General features: G+C 33.4%; 1 protein-coding gene across 6 annotated transcripts; it reads right to left on the reverse strand.

The window, feature by feature from the left end:
• Positions 1–1048: 1048 nt before the first annotated feature.
• Positions 1049–6094, reverse strand: LOC131636418 (damage-control phosphatase At2g17340-like). Of its 6 annotated transcripts, none has more exons than XM_058907029.1 (14): positions 5945–6094; positions 5524–5570; positions 5161–5432; positions 4501–4566; positions 4203–4269; positions 4013–4081; positions 3217–3357; positions 2768–2896; positions 2573–2659; positions 2107–2181; positions 1950–2027; positions 1732–1809; positions 1566–1628; positions 1055–1444 (listed from the first exon to the last, which is right to left on the reverse strand). In XM_058907029.1, exons 3-14 carry the CDS (start codon positions 5328–5330, stop codon positions 1370–1372), a joined length of 1098 nt encoding a protein of 365 aa, XP_058763012.1. In that variant the 5' UTR covers positions 5331–5432; positions 5524–5570; positions 5945–6094; the 3' UTR covers positions 1055–1369. The 6 variants fall into 6 exon arrangements, with proteins under 6 accessions (XP_058763007.1, XP_058763008.1, XP_058763012.1 ...); XM_058907027.1 differs by having other exon boundaries at positions 1057–1444; positions 5161–5338; XM_058907026.1 differs by having other exon boundaries at positions 1057–1444; positions 5161–5350.
• Positions 6095–12822: the final 6728 nt, after the last annotated feature.

A 12822-nucleotide genomic window follows, 5' to 3' on the forward strand; every position in this document is an offset into this window, starting at 1 on the left:
AACACTAGATTGTTGATTTGCACCATTACCTACAAGACAAACTTTGTATTGCTCAAAAGAACCATAAGATTTCTTCTTGTGCCTAAAAATCCACAAACTTTGAGTAACATTAACATTAGAGGTTTAAGGAACTAATTTCCACATCTTATTGTCAATAAGAGCATCATATTCGTTTTTCATGGTCATTTTCCAATTATGATCATTTAATGCATCAATGAGATTTGTAGGTATATGAGAAATAGATTGGCAGGATGATGTGTGTAGGTTAAAAAGCTTACAAGGTTTGACAATACCGTGTTATGCACGGGTAGTCATTTAAGGAGAATGAGGTGTAGAAGGGGAGATATGTGTGTTGATAGGTTGGGGTGAGGAGGTAGGAATTGTTTTTGTAGTGGAGGCTGGTGTTTGGGATAGGGAATTTGTTTGGGTCATAGGTGTAGGTTAAGAGGGTGAGGGATGTTGGGTCGTAGGTGATGGTTGAGAGGGAGAGATGTGTTGGGCTAAATAGAGGTGACTCACTTACGAAATACTATGTGATTTAGAATGCGTCCATAGATACATTTTCGAAATTAAGGAATAGTTTTTATTTTTCACGGTGGTAGAGAAAGGTTGAAGGTTCTCATAAACTCTAATGTTTTAACCGTGTGCAAAAGTTGATGGACTCTTTGTTAGGATAAAGAATTGGGCTTTATGGTCCATTACTTCTTTTCCCTCTTTCGGCTCATTTTTGTTTAAAATGCTCACGACAATGTTGAATAAGATAATATCACTTGTCACATCTACAAATTTCTACTCCGATTTCACATATAGATAAAATGTACTCCCTACATTCCTTATTATTAGCAAAATTTCACTTTTTAGATACATTGAATGATTAATGTATTAGGACTATACATAGTCTAGATACATTAATTATTCAATGTATGTAAAAAGTGAAATTTTGCTAATAATAAGGAATGGAGGGAGATTTATAAAAGACGATAATCGGTAGCCTCCAGTAAATACGATTCAATCGGTAGCCGCAAGGATATTCAATTGCATCCGCGACACTTCGCTTCATCTTTTGAAATTTTAGCCACAATACTATTTGAAATAAAAATATGGGTCAGCATCCTTAATCAAATAAAATCGAGACCAAAAATATAATCAAGCAAAAAATAATTTGTCAATCCCTTGATATCAAATAAATTCATCCAAAGAATGAACAAACACATACAATTGATTTTCTTTCACCAATCCTCTTATTCAGACAGCATATATCGAATTGTCAACTCTCAACTGCCATGAAATTCTCAATTCAATAAAAAAAAACTAATTTGTGTATGATCAAATGGCTACTTGAAGACAAGAATCAGCTCAATTCTAAGCTTCAAACTTCCTTGTATTTGATTAGACAGTCATACAACCGTGATCCAAGATATTCTGCAACTTCAGGATGTTTCACCTGTATAAGAAAAATGACAACAAAGGAAATGTCAGAAAATAACATGAACACTTTCAGTTTGTCATATTTTAAGAAGCAAGTCCAAAAATGATTAAAAAAAATAAAAATTAAAAAGCATTACCATTGCAATATTGATAGAATCACATTTAAATTGAGCATGGAGATTTGTTTCTATACCGCGACCCTGTCATAAGAAATGTCAGTGTTTAAACTCACTATGTACACCAATTTCTGACAAGGTTTAGTGAATAACTATATTGGCCTCATAGGAGGATGAAAATTCATACCATCCCTTCTAAAATGACAAGGTCTACATCACTGGCAATGCAATTAAGCTCTTGCGACACCTTTGTAAGATCAATAACCTGAAATCCATAGAACAAAACAACAAAGAAGCATGCAATCATGTAATCATCATACAAGTCAATGATTTGACAGTATAGGCCATAAGGAAACCAGAATTTTCCTATTATAACAAACAAAATATTTCTGATAAAAGTCTTACAGGTAAACCATTTCCAGAGTTGGCAATTAAAAGATTTGAAGTGCTGACACCCAAAAGATTACCTTCTTCATCCTTTAACTGGTAACCAATATGGCAGAGTTAGAAAAGGAAACAACTTTGGTTATATCGAAAACTTGTTGAAATTAATTTGTGTTACCATTGATAAAACTTCAATTAGTTCAGAGTAAGTCACATCATTGATAGAAGGTAAGTCATTGGCAGCCAAAACAACCTGCATTCAAAATCTTAAACAACTTAAAAAATGGACTATGGATCATGCCTTCTACAAATAAGATTTGAGTGGATCTAATTAAAAAACTCTAAACAAATTAAAAAATCTGAAGTTCCTCTAAGTTCCTTATAAAGCAAAATAAATTCCCGGTATTTCACCATATTGATTTACAAAATGCTACCATTATCCTCCTCATCGTTACCCCACTGTAAAAACACAATTGCACCACGAAAAAAAGAAGCCACATAATTTACATGGTTCGACAGTTGTTGCCTCTGTCTATGAACATAGACACTTCAACAAAAGAACATTCAACTTTGTTTTGGCAATTGGTTTCAACTTTCAGACCAGAAAATACAGTTTAAAGATAAATAAATTAAAGTGTGCAAACCTGACTCCCGCGCCGAAGGAGCTCCCTTGCAAATGGCAAAATACCTAAAATAATATCTGCACCTGAGTTATCAACAAATATGAGAACCTGCCATGGAAAAGAAAATGATTATGACACTACCCTTGGACAAAAATTGTCAGAAGACATAAAGGGCTTTATAAGAATTGTTTTTTTCTTTATCCATACAACACTTGCCTTCTTCCAGGACTTCTTGCTCCATCTCACTTTGAGAGCGTCAAGGTCATCAATAATCCAAGGTCGAGGAAGAAGATTTTCACAAGTGGTCGAAAACGACATACCATCCCTAGAGAAAACTTCTGCAAGCTTCAAGAAATTGAGGGGAAAAAAAAGTAACACATCAACTACAAATACTCAATATATAATCTTCAAAACTTTGGCAATGATTGTAGTAAATGAGAGTCTTCTAGTAGGCAAATGAACTCATATTCATGTAAGGTTCCCATGCAAATTGTCATCAAATGGTTGTACTAAAACAATTCTCCATATAGTTCAGTTCAATTCATACTAGCCTCATTCTCAGTTTGTGGGAATTATTTCAAAGCGATTGAGTTCATTTCTTTAATCAATTGTTAGCTACCATTACACCAGAAGTGAACAAATTTACATATAGAAAATCAACCTACCTCAGCAGAACCAAGATCAAATATGTTCCCTGCGAAAATTCCTCTAATTAAATTCTCAAGTCGCTTGCCTTCATCTTCAATGGCATCATTAAGACTAACAACATTCTCAAATAGAGAGATGGCTTTTGTATTCTCTTCAACCTGTTGTACTCAATCGTAAAGGAATTACAAATCATGGCCAAAATAACAAACAGAAAGGGCCTGTTTGTTATAGATTAAAAAAGTGGGTTTTCTTTGTATTTTCAAATTTTATTTTTCTAAGAACTTCGTCAAAAAATGTTTAAGTTATTTCAAACTCATTATTCTAAATTAAAAAAGTCATTTTGACATCCGATAACTTAAATATTCATTATTAAAGATTTTAACATCTTGAAAATACATAATTTTCAAAAACATACTTGGGAAAAAAAGATTTTCATGAAAAGTTATTCAAAATTTAATGATTTTTTGAAAATTTAACATCCAAAAAAAGTTATAGCAAAGGGATGAAATACATAAAATAATGTTTTTTATCAGAAACTATCCTCGAAACTACATGATGATTATTGATAGTTAGAATAATACTCCATCCCATCTCTTATTGACAACGAAAAGTAATGGTGTTAAATTTCTTCAACTTTGGGGAACAAAATCATGAAAAGTATGTGATTAAACTTTGCTATATTCTTGATGCAAGATGTTAAATTAAATTACTTCAACCCCAATAATCAGATATTCACGTACTTTTCCTCCATATTTTAGATGAATAGTATTAGCATTTATCACATAGAACAACAAATTTCTTGCTTAAACTTACCTTGATTTTCTTGAAGATATCTCTGAATCCCACTTCTTTAAGGACTTCCTCACGAAGTCTGCATAGAAGCTAGAACAAAAACACAGAATTAAAGAATTGAAGAAAAACACAGGAGAAATCAGACATATACCAAACATTTTACTTTTTATTATTTTTCTCTATTGCATATAAGTTCAAGTAAAGAACATACAGGGATATCAAGAGGAACGCCATAACTTGCAGGATCTTTCTTCAAATCTTCAAGTATTTTAGCATACCTTTTTGAAACCAGCAGAAGATGCAATATTGCAATTAACAACAATTTGAATATTTTAGGACAAAGACAGTACAAGCCTGATGTCCATAAGAAACATTATGCCTTCCTAATAATTTCAAAACAGTATGCTGATGTTATTAATAAATAAGGTGCAAGAGCATAGGCCTCTAATGCAAAAAACCTCTCACAGTAAACAAAAAGGGAAGGATGAAATAATGAGCGGTCACCTAACCTTTGAGCAAAAAGTTCAGCTTTACTTGCAGCATCAGGGACAGAGGTATCATTCTCAGCATGCTTCCTGTACCAAATCAAAGTTATAAATTGATAAAAACAAGAAACACTGAAATAACAAAACCGTTGCAATAATATAAGATTCATACTTCACTAAAACAGAATTTATCCACATCAACATTTTTAATCCTTAGACAGTAAAAACAGTAAGTTTTGCTAAAGACTAATGACTTCTATTTCTAAATATGAATATTTCATGAATTTTGATTAATTAATTTTAGTTTTTAACAATTATGTGTTCATTAGTATTAATCATATTAGTGTCTGCATCACTAAAATATCGCCTGATCCGTTCCATTTTTTGAGAATGCCGAGCCGCGCCGCTAACCGAGATTGATAACATTCCGCGTTTGAACACGGCATAATTGATCTTGACGTGTTTGAATTTTCTCGAGTAAAATTGATTTTGCCTACATAATTGATTTGAACATGAAGCTAGAATTTGAGGCTTTAGCCTCTAAAACTGAATTTTAGTCTCGAATTTCTTAATCAACCCACTTTACATAAATGTATCAAAGCATAGATAATTTTACATTCAACTCACTTTACACAAAATCAATTCATTCAAAACCAACCAATGAGCTAGTAAGAGAGATCATACTTGAAGGAGGGGATACCACAGTATAAGAGATTAATCCAAGATAACTCAGTGGGAGTGGGGACAGTTGGATCATCAGAAGGGAGCCTCATAGGAATGCTACATACTTTGTAGTTGTTAGTATCAGTATCATCCATTAACAAAGAGAATCTTACCAGCTGTGATATCTCCATTACTTCTTCTGAAATATTACCTATATGTCAGTTCAGTAACAATGTAATTAACAAAAGGCTACTTTTCAGTGTGGTTTTTTATCAAACAGTATGCATGCATACCTACAAACACATATATAGAGTTGTATAACTATGAATTCAATGTAATGTAACCATGATAACAAGAATAGTTAAATTGAGGGAACTCTGTTACCTTGTGTTTTGAAGTGTGGGGATTGATTGATGGAGAGAGAATTAGCCCTGAAAGTTGTTGGGGGAGTAAAAGAAAGAGCATGTGAATGGAAGGAGAATATTGAGGTATGAGTTTGAATTGGTGTTGGTGATGTTATAAATTGTTTCAATATCATCATTAAGAAATCAAGTCTAGGTTAAAAGTGTTGTTGAATACTATTGAAAATATAATGAAAAATAAGGTATTTAATTATTACTTTTGTATGAATTAAATTAAATGAAATTGGTATGTACTATTAGATATTGGTGAATGAATGAATGAATGAATTGGAAAGAATATTTGTGGTGTGTGTTTGATTAATAATTTTTGTGTGGATAGGATTAAAATTGGAAAGTAATAAAAAGGGAGACAAATATGAAATATTATAGTTTGAGAGGCATACCTCTAGAGTTTGTTGTGGCGAGGGAGGGTGGTTGATCATGAAATGTTATTCTTCATAGCATTTCTTATCCTTAGGTTCTTAGGAAGCCACCACCACCCATTACAATATGTTAGTCCTGCTAGAAATTCGACTCCCTACTTTTGCCATTTGTTTTTATGGAACTACAAAAATTACTCTGCTAATAGTTTTATAATTAAAAATAATAATAATTTCTGATGTTGGTATAAATATAGACAATCTCTTTATAGACTCCAATGAAATGAGAACCCCTGCTGAAAACCTCAAAATACTCCTTTCGAAGATGTATCTTCGAAATCACTTATTTTTCAATTTAAATGTTGGATTTAAAATGTCAGGTGTTTTTTCGAAGATGCATTTCTGAAAAAAACCCTTCATATACATGTTCCCTCCCTCACTATTTCATTCATTTTCCTCCAAACAAAAACTCAAACCCTCTCCAAAACCTCCATCATTTTCAATCCATTTTTCGTCTCCAAATCAAGTTTCAAATGGTTCATCATACCAAAGAGAGCATACAAAGCTACAATTTGAGGTAAAGAATCTTCATTTCATCTCTTATTCCACTACATTGTTGTTGCTGATTTGTTGTTGAAGAAACTGCGTCAGTTCAGAAGTGCACTTCCGAAATACACCGCCTAACAATTTTCGAAAGTGCACTTCCGAAATAAGCTCTATTGCAGAATTTTAAAAAACAGTTTTAACAACATTTATGTTTTTTGCATATGTTAGGTATGGTGTATCCGGACAACATTGTCACTGATGAGTTAGTAGTTCCGGAAGAGGTCAATGTAGATGCTAAGCCTAAAGAGCCGGTTAACGATGTTAAAACCATTACCGTTGCGGTGGATGTTCGACCACAATTTACAAATGATATGACTTTCGCTTGTCGTGAACATTTGCTAGATTGGGACCAAAATGAAGCTAGTAAACTTGGATTTGGAATTGTGATATTAAGGTCCGACAATGGAAGTAGTAGAAGGAAAGCTTTTGTTGTGTTGAATTGCGAGTGGGAAGTATGTACCAACAAATCGGGTGTTAAAACACGATGACACGGGATCGAGAAAGTGTGTGTGTGTCCATTTAAGTTGCGCGTAACTCATATGATTGATGATTGTGGCGTTTTAGCGTCATTTGTGGAGTTCATAATCATGCATTGGAAACTAAGCTACACAGGCATCCAATTGCGTGTCGGTTGTCTCGCGGAGAGAAGTATGTTATTTCGGAATTATCGATAATCAAAATTGCGCCGAGAAACATACTTGCCGATTTGAAGCGAAAAAGACCAGATAGTGTTTCAAATATCAAGCAGGTATACAATGAACGGTACAATCTTAAAGTTGAGAAAATGGCCCGAGGTCGGAAATGCAACACCTTTTGAAACTTTTGGGTGATAACCAATACGTTTCAAGCTTCAGAACTTGTGAGGACAAAGTTACGGTTCATGACATATTTTGGACTCATCCCAAAAGCATTAAGTTGTTCAACACATTTCCAACCGTTCTTATAATTGATTCGACGTACAAGACCAACAAGTATAGGTTCCCGCTTCTAGAAATTGTTGGTGTGACCTCCACAGACAAGACATATTCGGTTGGATTTGTTTTTTTTGGAATGTGAGAAAGAAGATAAATTTACATGGGCTTTGGGAATATGTAAGACTTTGTTGGTTGATCAAAAGAATATTTCTAGTATCATCGTTACCGACCGAGATAATACTTTGATGAATGCGGTCAGTATCGTCTTCCCGACATCAACCGCATTACTTTATCGGTATCACATAACATGCAATGTGAGAAGTAAGCTCAAACACGCGGTTGACACGAAAGAAAGGATGACAATGGAAACATCATCAAAGTCGGTGTTGTGGTCGACAAGATAATGGCCGCATGGAGGGAGATTTTAGATGCACGTTCCGAAAAATTGTATACCAAGAAAGTGGTACAATTTCGGACATTGTGTGTCGGATTGAACATTTTTTGTCATTACGTCAAAAGTACTATCCTAGAAAAAGTAAAAGAAAAAGTTGTTTGTGCTTGGACGAACCGAGTTAGACATCTTGGTTGCACTAAAACTAACCGAGTTGAATCCGGACATGCGGCGTTGAAGAAATGGTTGGGTGATAGTAAGGGGGATTTGTGTAGGGGATGGGACACCGTGAATCAAATGCTCAAAATCAACATAATGAAATTCAAACATCTTTTGGTCGGAGCAAGACAGTTGTGGAACACCGGTTTAAGGGTAAAAATCTCTACTTGCAATTGATTTACAACATATCTCGTGCTGGATTGAATTGTGTTTTTCATGAAGCGAAGCGGGCGAAAACGACTGGTCCGGATAGTTCACAATGTGGGTGTACGATTAGAAAAACCTACTGGCTTCCATGTGCTTGTATACGTTCTAAAAAGATGAAGTTGAATTCCCCGAGAGGCATGGATGAAGTAATCAATCATTGGAAAAAGCTCCGTTTTGATGATTTCGAACCGGCGAAAGAGGGTGAATCCAAAATTACCATCACCGACGAGTTGGAAGAGATAATGGATAAGTTTTCTAAAGGGGGTGACACCGTGAAATTGCACATGAAAGAACAATTGCGAAAAATTGCGTTTCCGGAGACCACCGATTTGAAACCTCCATATACAAGAGGAGGGTGAAATTTGTAGGTTTGAAAATATCTGTTTGAAAACAAAATCATTTTGAAAAACAGAGTTTGAAAATATTTTGTAAAAGAAATGAGTAAATAGGCAGCAAAAAACCAAACGAAAGACAATAAAATAAAGAGATGAGGAATATAGAGAAACATCATAGATTTATACAAGTTCGTCCTAAATTGACATACTCTTTCCCCAAGAATTATTCTTGAGAGCATCTAATAAACTTGAGACCTTATATAAGGATATGCCCATGAACCTCCTTATAAAAGGAAATTAAGTTTTAAGACTAACTTACAACCAACAAACTTAGTTTATAGTGGTTATCCTCTAAATCGAACAAAGATTCTCCACATGTTGATCTCAAACTAAGATGGAATTTTGAGTTGGCTATCCTAAAAAATGAAATGGAGTTTTTGAGTTGGATATACTCCAATCCGAACTAGGGTTTTACATAGGTTGACCATGAACCGAGTTGATATTTTTTACGAGCTAATCTCGAACTAACTGAGAATTTAACCATGTTGGACTCAAGAACCAGGTGAAATTATACACAAGCTAATCTCAAGTCAACATAGCTTTTAATCATGGAGATCTTAAATCATTGTGGATATTTTGATGGTTGATCTTCATGAACCAAAAGAGAGATTTTCTTCTTGGCAAAATTAAGAAATCAAGTATGAAGACTTTCTAAGACAATCCCCCAATTCAAATAAGAGCTTTAACTAGTTTATATCGCAACCAAAAAACTTCTTATACAAGAAATATTTACTTAAGAGATAATACACTCTTGGAAAATTATAATTAAGACGTCACCCACAACAAAAAGACTCACTTAGACTCAAGAATACTCGCGAATCAATATGGCTAATACATGTGAGAAAAACAAGAGACTTGGTGAAAATGATGAGAGAAATAAAAGTGAAACAAAAACTTGTTTTCTGGATATAAAAAAGTGGCAGAGAAGCTCTCTATTTATAGGTCAAATTGGGGTTTAAATTTGGAAATAATCCATGGGTGAAATAACTCACCTAATCGATTAGGCCAATCGGTTATTAACTTCCAATAATCGATTGTTCAAAAATACACATTAGTTTAACAGTAAGGACTAGAATTACTTGCATAATAATTCTGTAGGGACCAAAACATACCATTTTTTTTATAGGACAAAAACAAATTTTAATAATTTATAAATACCAAAAACATATTTAACCCAAATAAAAATTAGGCAAAGGGAGATGACTAAGAAACAAAAATTACATCATATTTTAAAATTAGATTTAAATAATTAATATCAACCAAAATAATCAAGTTTAGATCAATAAAACACACACCTATATATTTATATACTATTTCCGTTTCATAAAGAGTTATTCAGTTGAACCTTTCAGACATATTAAAAAAATGTATAAATAAATAAAAGTTTGACATAATTCATCCTTACAAAACCGACTTGTAAGATAAGGGGTGTCCACTCTTATTAACTCATTAGATGTTCTATGTCTGACCATGTGGGACTTCGAATCATTCCAATACACCCCTCGCGCCTGACACTCTTTTCGGGTTTGGTGCGAGATATAAATGGTGGATAATATATGGTTTGATCGGTAGGCTCCTATACTATATTAGAATTTGAGTTTGACCTAACTAGTCCTTACAAAATTGCTTTTTCTTATTGAATTAAGATCATTCTATCATCTAGAAGTAACTAAGTATTCTGATTATGTTGGCTCCGAAAGATACTTTTGTCCTATGACTATAGCCCATAAATATAATATTAAAAATAAAACAGAAATATATATAAAGAAGATCAAACTAAAACCCCAAAATAAAAAAGAGAAAAACAAAATCCTCCTAAAAAATGATATCAAAGTAGACGCAAGGTGAGGTGTGTCCACTTTATATTAACTCTTTCGAGACTCTATGTCTAATTAATGTGCAATTTGAAATCCTTCTATAAAATGAAAGAGACAATGATATTTTTATCAAAATGTTATCAAGCATTTGAAGTGATGAAAATAGTAATAATTAACTGATATAATTAAGAAAAAAAGAAATTTATTTATTTATTTATTTAATAAATTAAAATGAGTTATTTATTTTGAAACACATAAATGAGTTTTTTTTTTAAAATAACCAAATATTGAAACAATATTACACAAATAATTATCTTTTGAATTTTTTACACAAATAACCATGTTTCGGAATTCGTTTACATGGTTAAGTCATGAGATGGCACATCAATTTAATTTTATAAGGGAGGTGTTATATGAGATGACACCTAGGTGTATTACTTTTTCCCTAAACTATCTCATATGGTGTGCATGGCATGGCTTACACGTGTCATGGTCAAGGAAAATGAGATGACGCCTATGACCAATCTCATGTGAAGGTAATGAATGTGTCATCTCATATGACGCCTATATGAAAATTTAAGTGCATGCGCCATATGAGATAGCTTGATCTTGTTTGTCTTTTCTAAAACATGATTATTTCTGTAAAAAAAATTAAAAGATGGTTAGTTGTGTAATATTTTTTTAATACTTAATTATTTCAAAATCAAAATTCCACAAATAAATTATTCGTTGTGAAATGGAGAGAGTAATATTTTTTGTTGCCATGATTTTATATCGCGTGTTATATTTGAAAGTTGTTTTCTTTTCTAGTCAGCTTTGTATTTTTCTCTTTATGTTTCTTTGTTTTGGGCGTAAGTCGTTTTCTTTTCTAGTCAGCTTTGTATTTATCTCTTTATGTTTCTTTCTTGGTGAACACTCCGGTACCCTTGAGTTTAGATGGGTACCGGTACCCTCAACCAATCAAATGTTATAATTTCATGCCATGTCACTTATTTATTTTTATTTATTTTAAAATAAATTAATATTTAATAATAATTTACACTAAAGATACCGGTACCCAACTTGAATTCATGGGTACCAAAGAATTTACCTTCTTTGTTTTGGGTGTTTCCCTTCTTTTCCACCATAAACAAAAGGTTAACACATTTGGTACATGAGAAGCTTAGAAATTCAATAAACATCCCATTGAACGTATGAAAATGTTTAATTTATTACTTAAAATAATTATATCAAATGTTTAACAAAATAAAAAGTTGTATGAATATTCTTGCTGCCTGCAATTTTACTTTGCTAGTAAATGTCAGTAAGTGGCCTAAATATTTATTGATGCTTGCTTGGTCTTAGACATTTTATAATGGAAAGTATGGAAGGCATATTCTACTTTCTTAAAATTCATCCAGAACTCTATGGGTTATAAATTATAAAAAAAATTAGCAAACTTTATTTATGTAAGTGTTATATATATATGGAATCACCTCATCCACAATGAAAGACTTCCTTCTCTTGAAAAGATTCTTAAGAGATGTCATGTTATCAGCAAAACACGATAAAGGATAGTGAGCATAATACTATAATAATGACAAAGACAAATATATAATAAATCATCTCCTCACTAAACAGGTTCTTTCTATTTAGAGTGGTGGTCGCGTCCACAACCGCCTGCGTGTAGATAAAGCAAATTTTTATGGTTAGGAGGTTCTCCTGAAGGACCAACCCCTTTTTCAAAGCTCAAACTCTCCCAAAAGGCTATCAAGCCCACCTTCGACGCCTCTTCCTCAGGGGTCAGAGGTTTAGACGAGTAAGTGTAGGTCCTCAATCCCCGGTTAAAATGGTTTTGGACCTAGTATCTGAAAATTCTCTACTTACTCTTCCCCAGTTTAAGGCCTGAGAAGCCGGAATAAGGGAGTCTCGCCTTTTGGGACATTACAGAAGAGAGAATGAGGCTCTTGGGTCAGAGGAGTCACCAAAAAATAACAGTCTTTGAAATTTTTCCAACTTTCAAGTTACACGTCAAATACTTTGATTGGTTGGAAGAACGAGATTAGCCCGTGACTCCTAGTACTTGCACCAATACTAGATTACTTTAATAGATGCCCAAGTCACTGGGTGGAGCAGGGGCAGAGCTATCTAAAGATGCTTCCTCAACCCCTCCTTGAAGTAATTGAAAAGTAGTTTGAACTTCGATCTTGAAAACACACATTCACAAAACGGAATCGAGAACCCATCCAAGAAGTTACATATTTTCTTGGAACCATCAACATAGAAGATCGACCAGTTAGAGGACGAGCACACATCAGTATGGGAACCCTCCCAAAAGGTGACGTTGTTGAAGTAAGAAGTCAGTCCCAATAAT

This window comes from Vicia villosa, unplaced genomic scaffold, assembly GCF_029867415.1.
Source record: "Vicia villosa cultivar HV-30 ecotype Madison, WI unplaced genomic scaffold, Vvil1.0 ctg.001719F_1_1, whole genome shotgun sequence".
Taxonomy (NCBI): domain Eukaryota; kingdom Viridiplantae; phylum Streptophyta; class Magnoliopsida; order Fabales; family Fabaceae; genus Vicia; species Vicia villosa.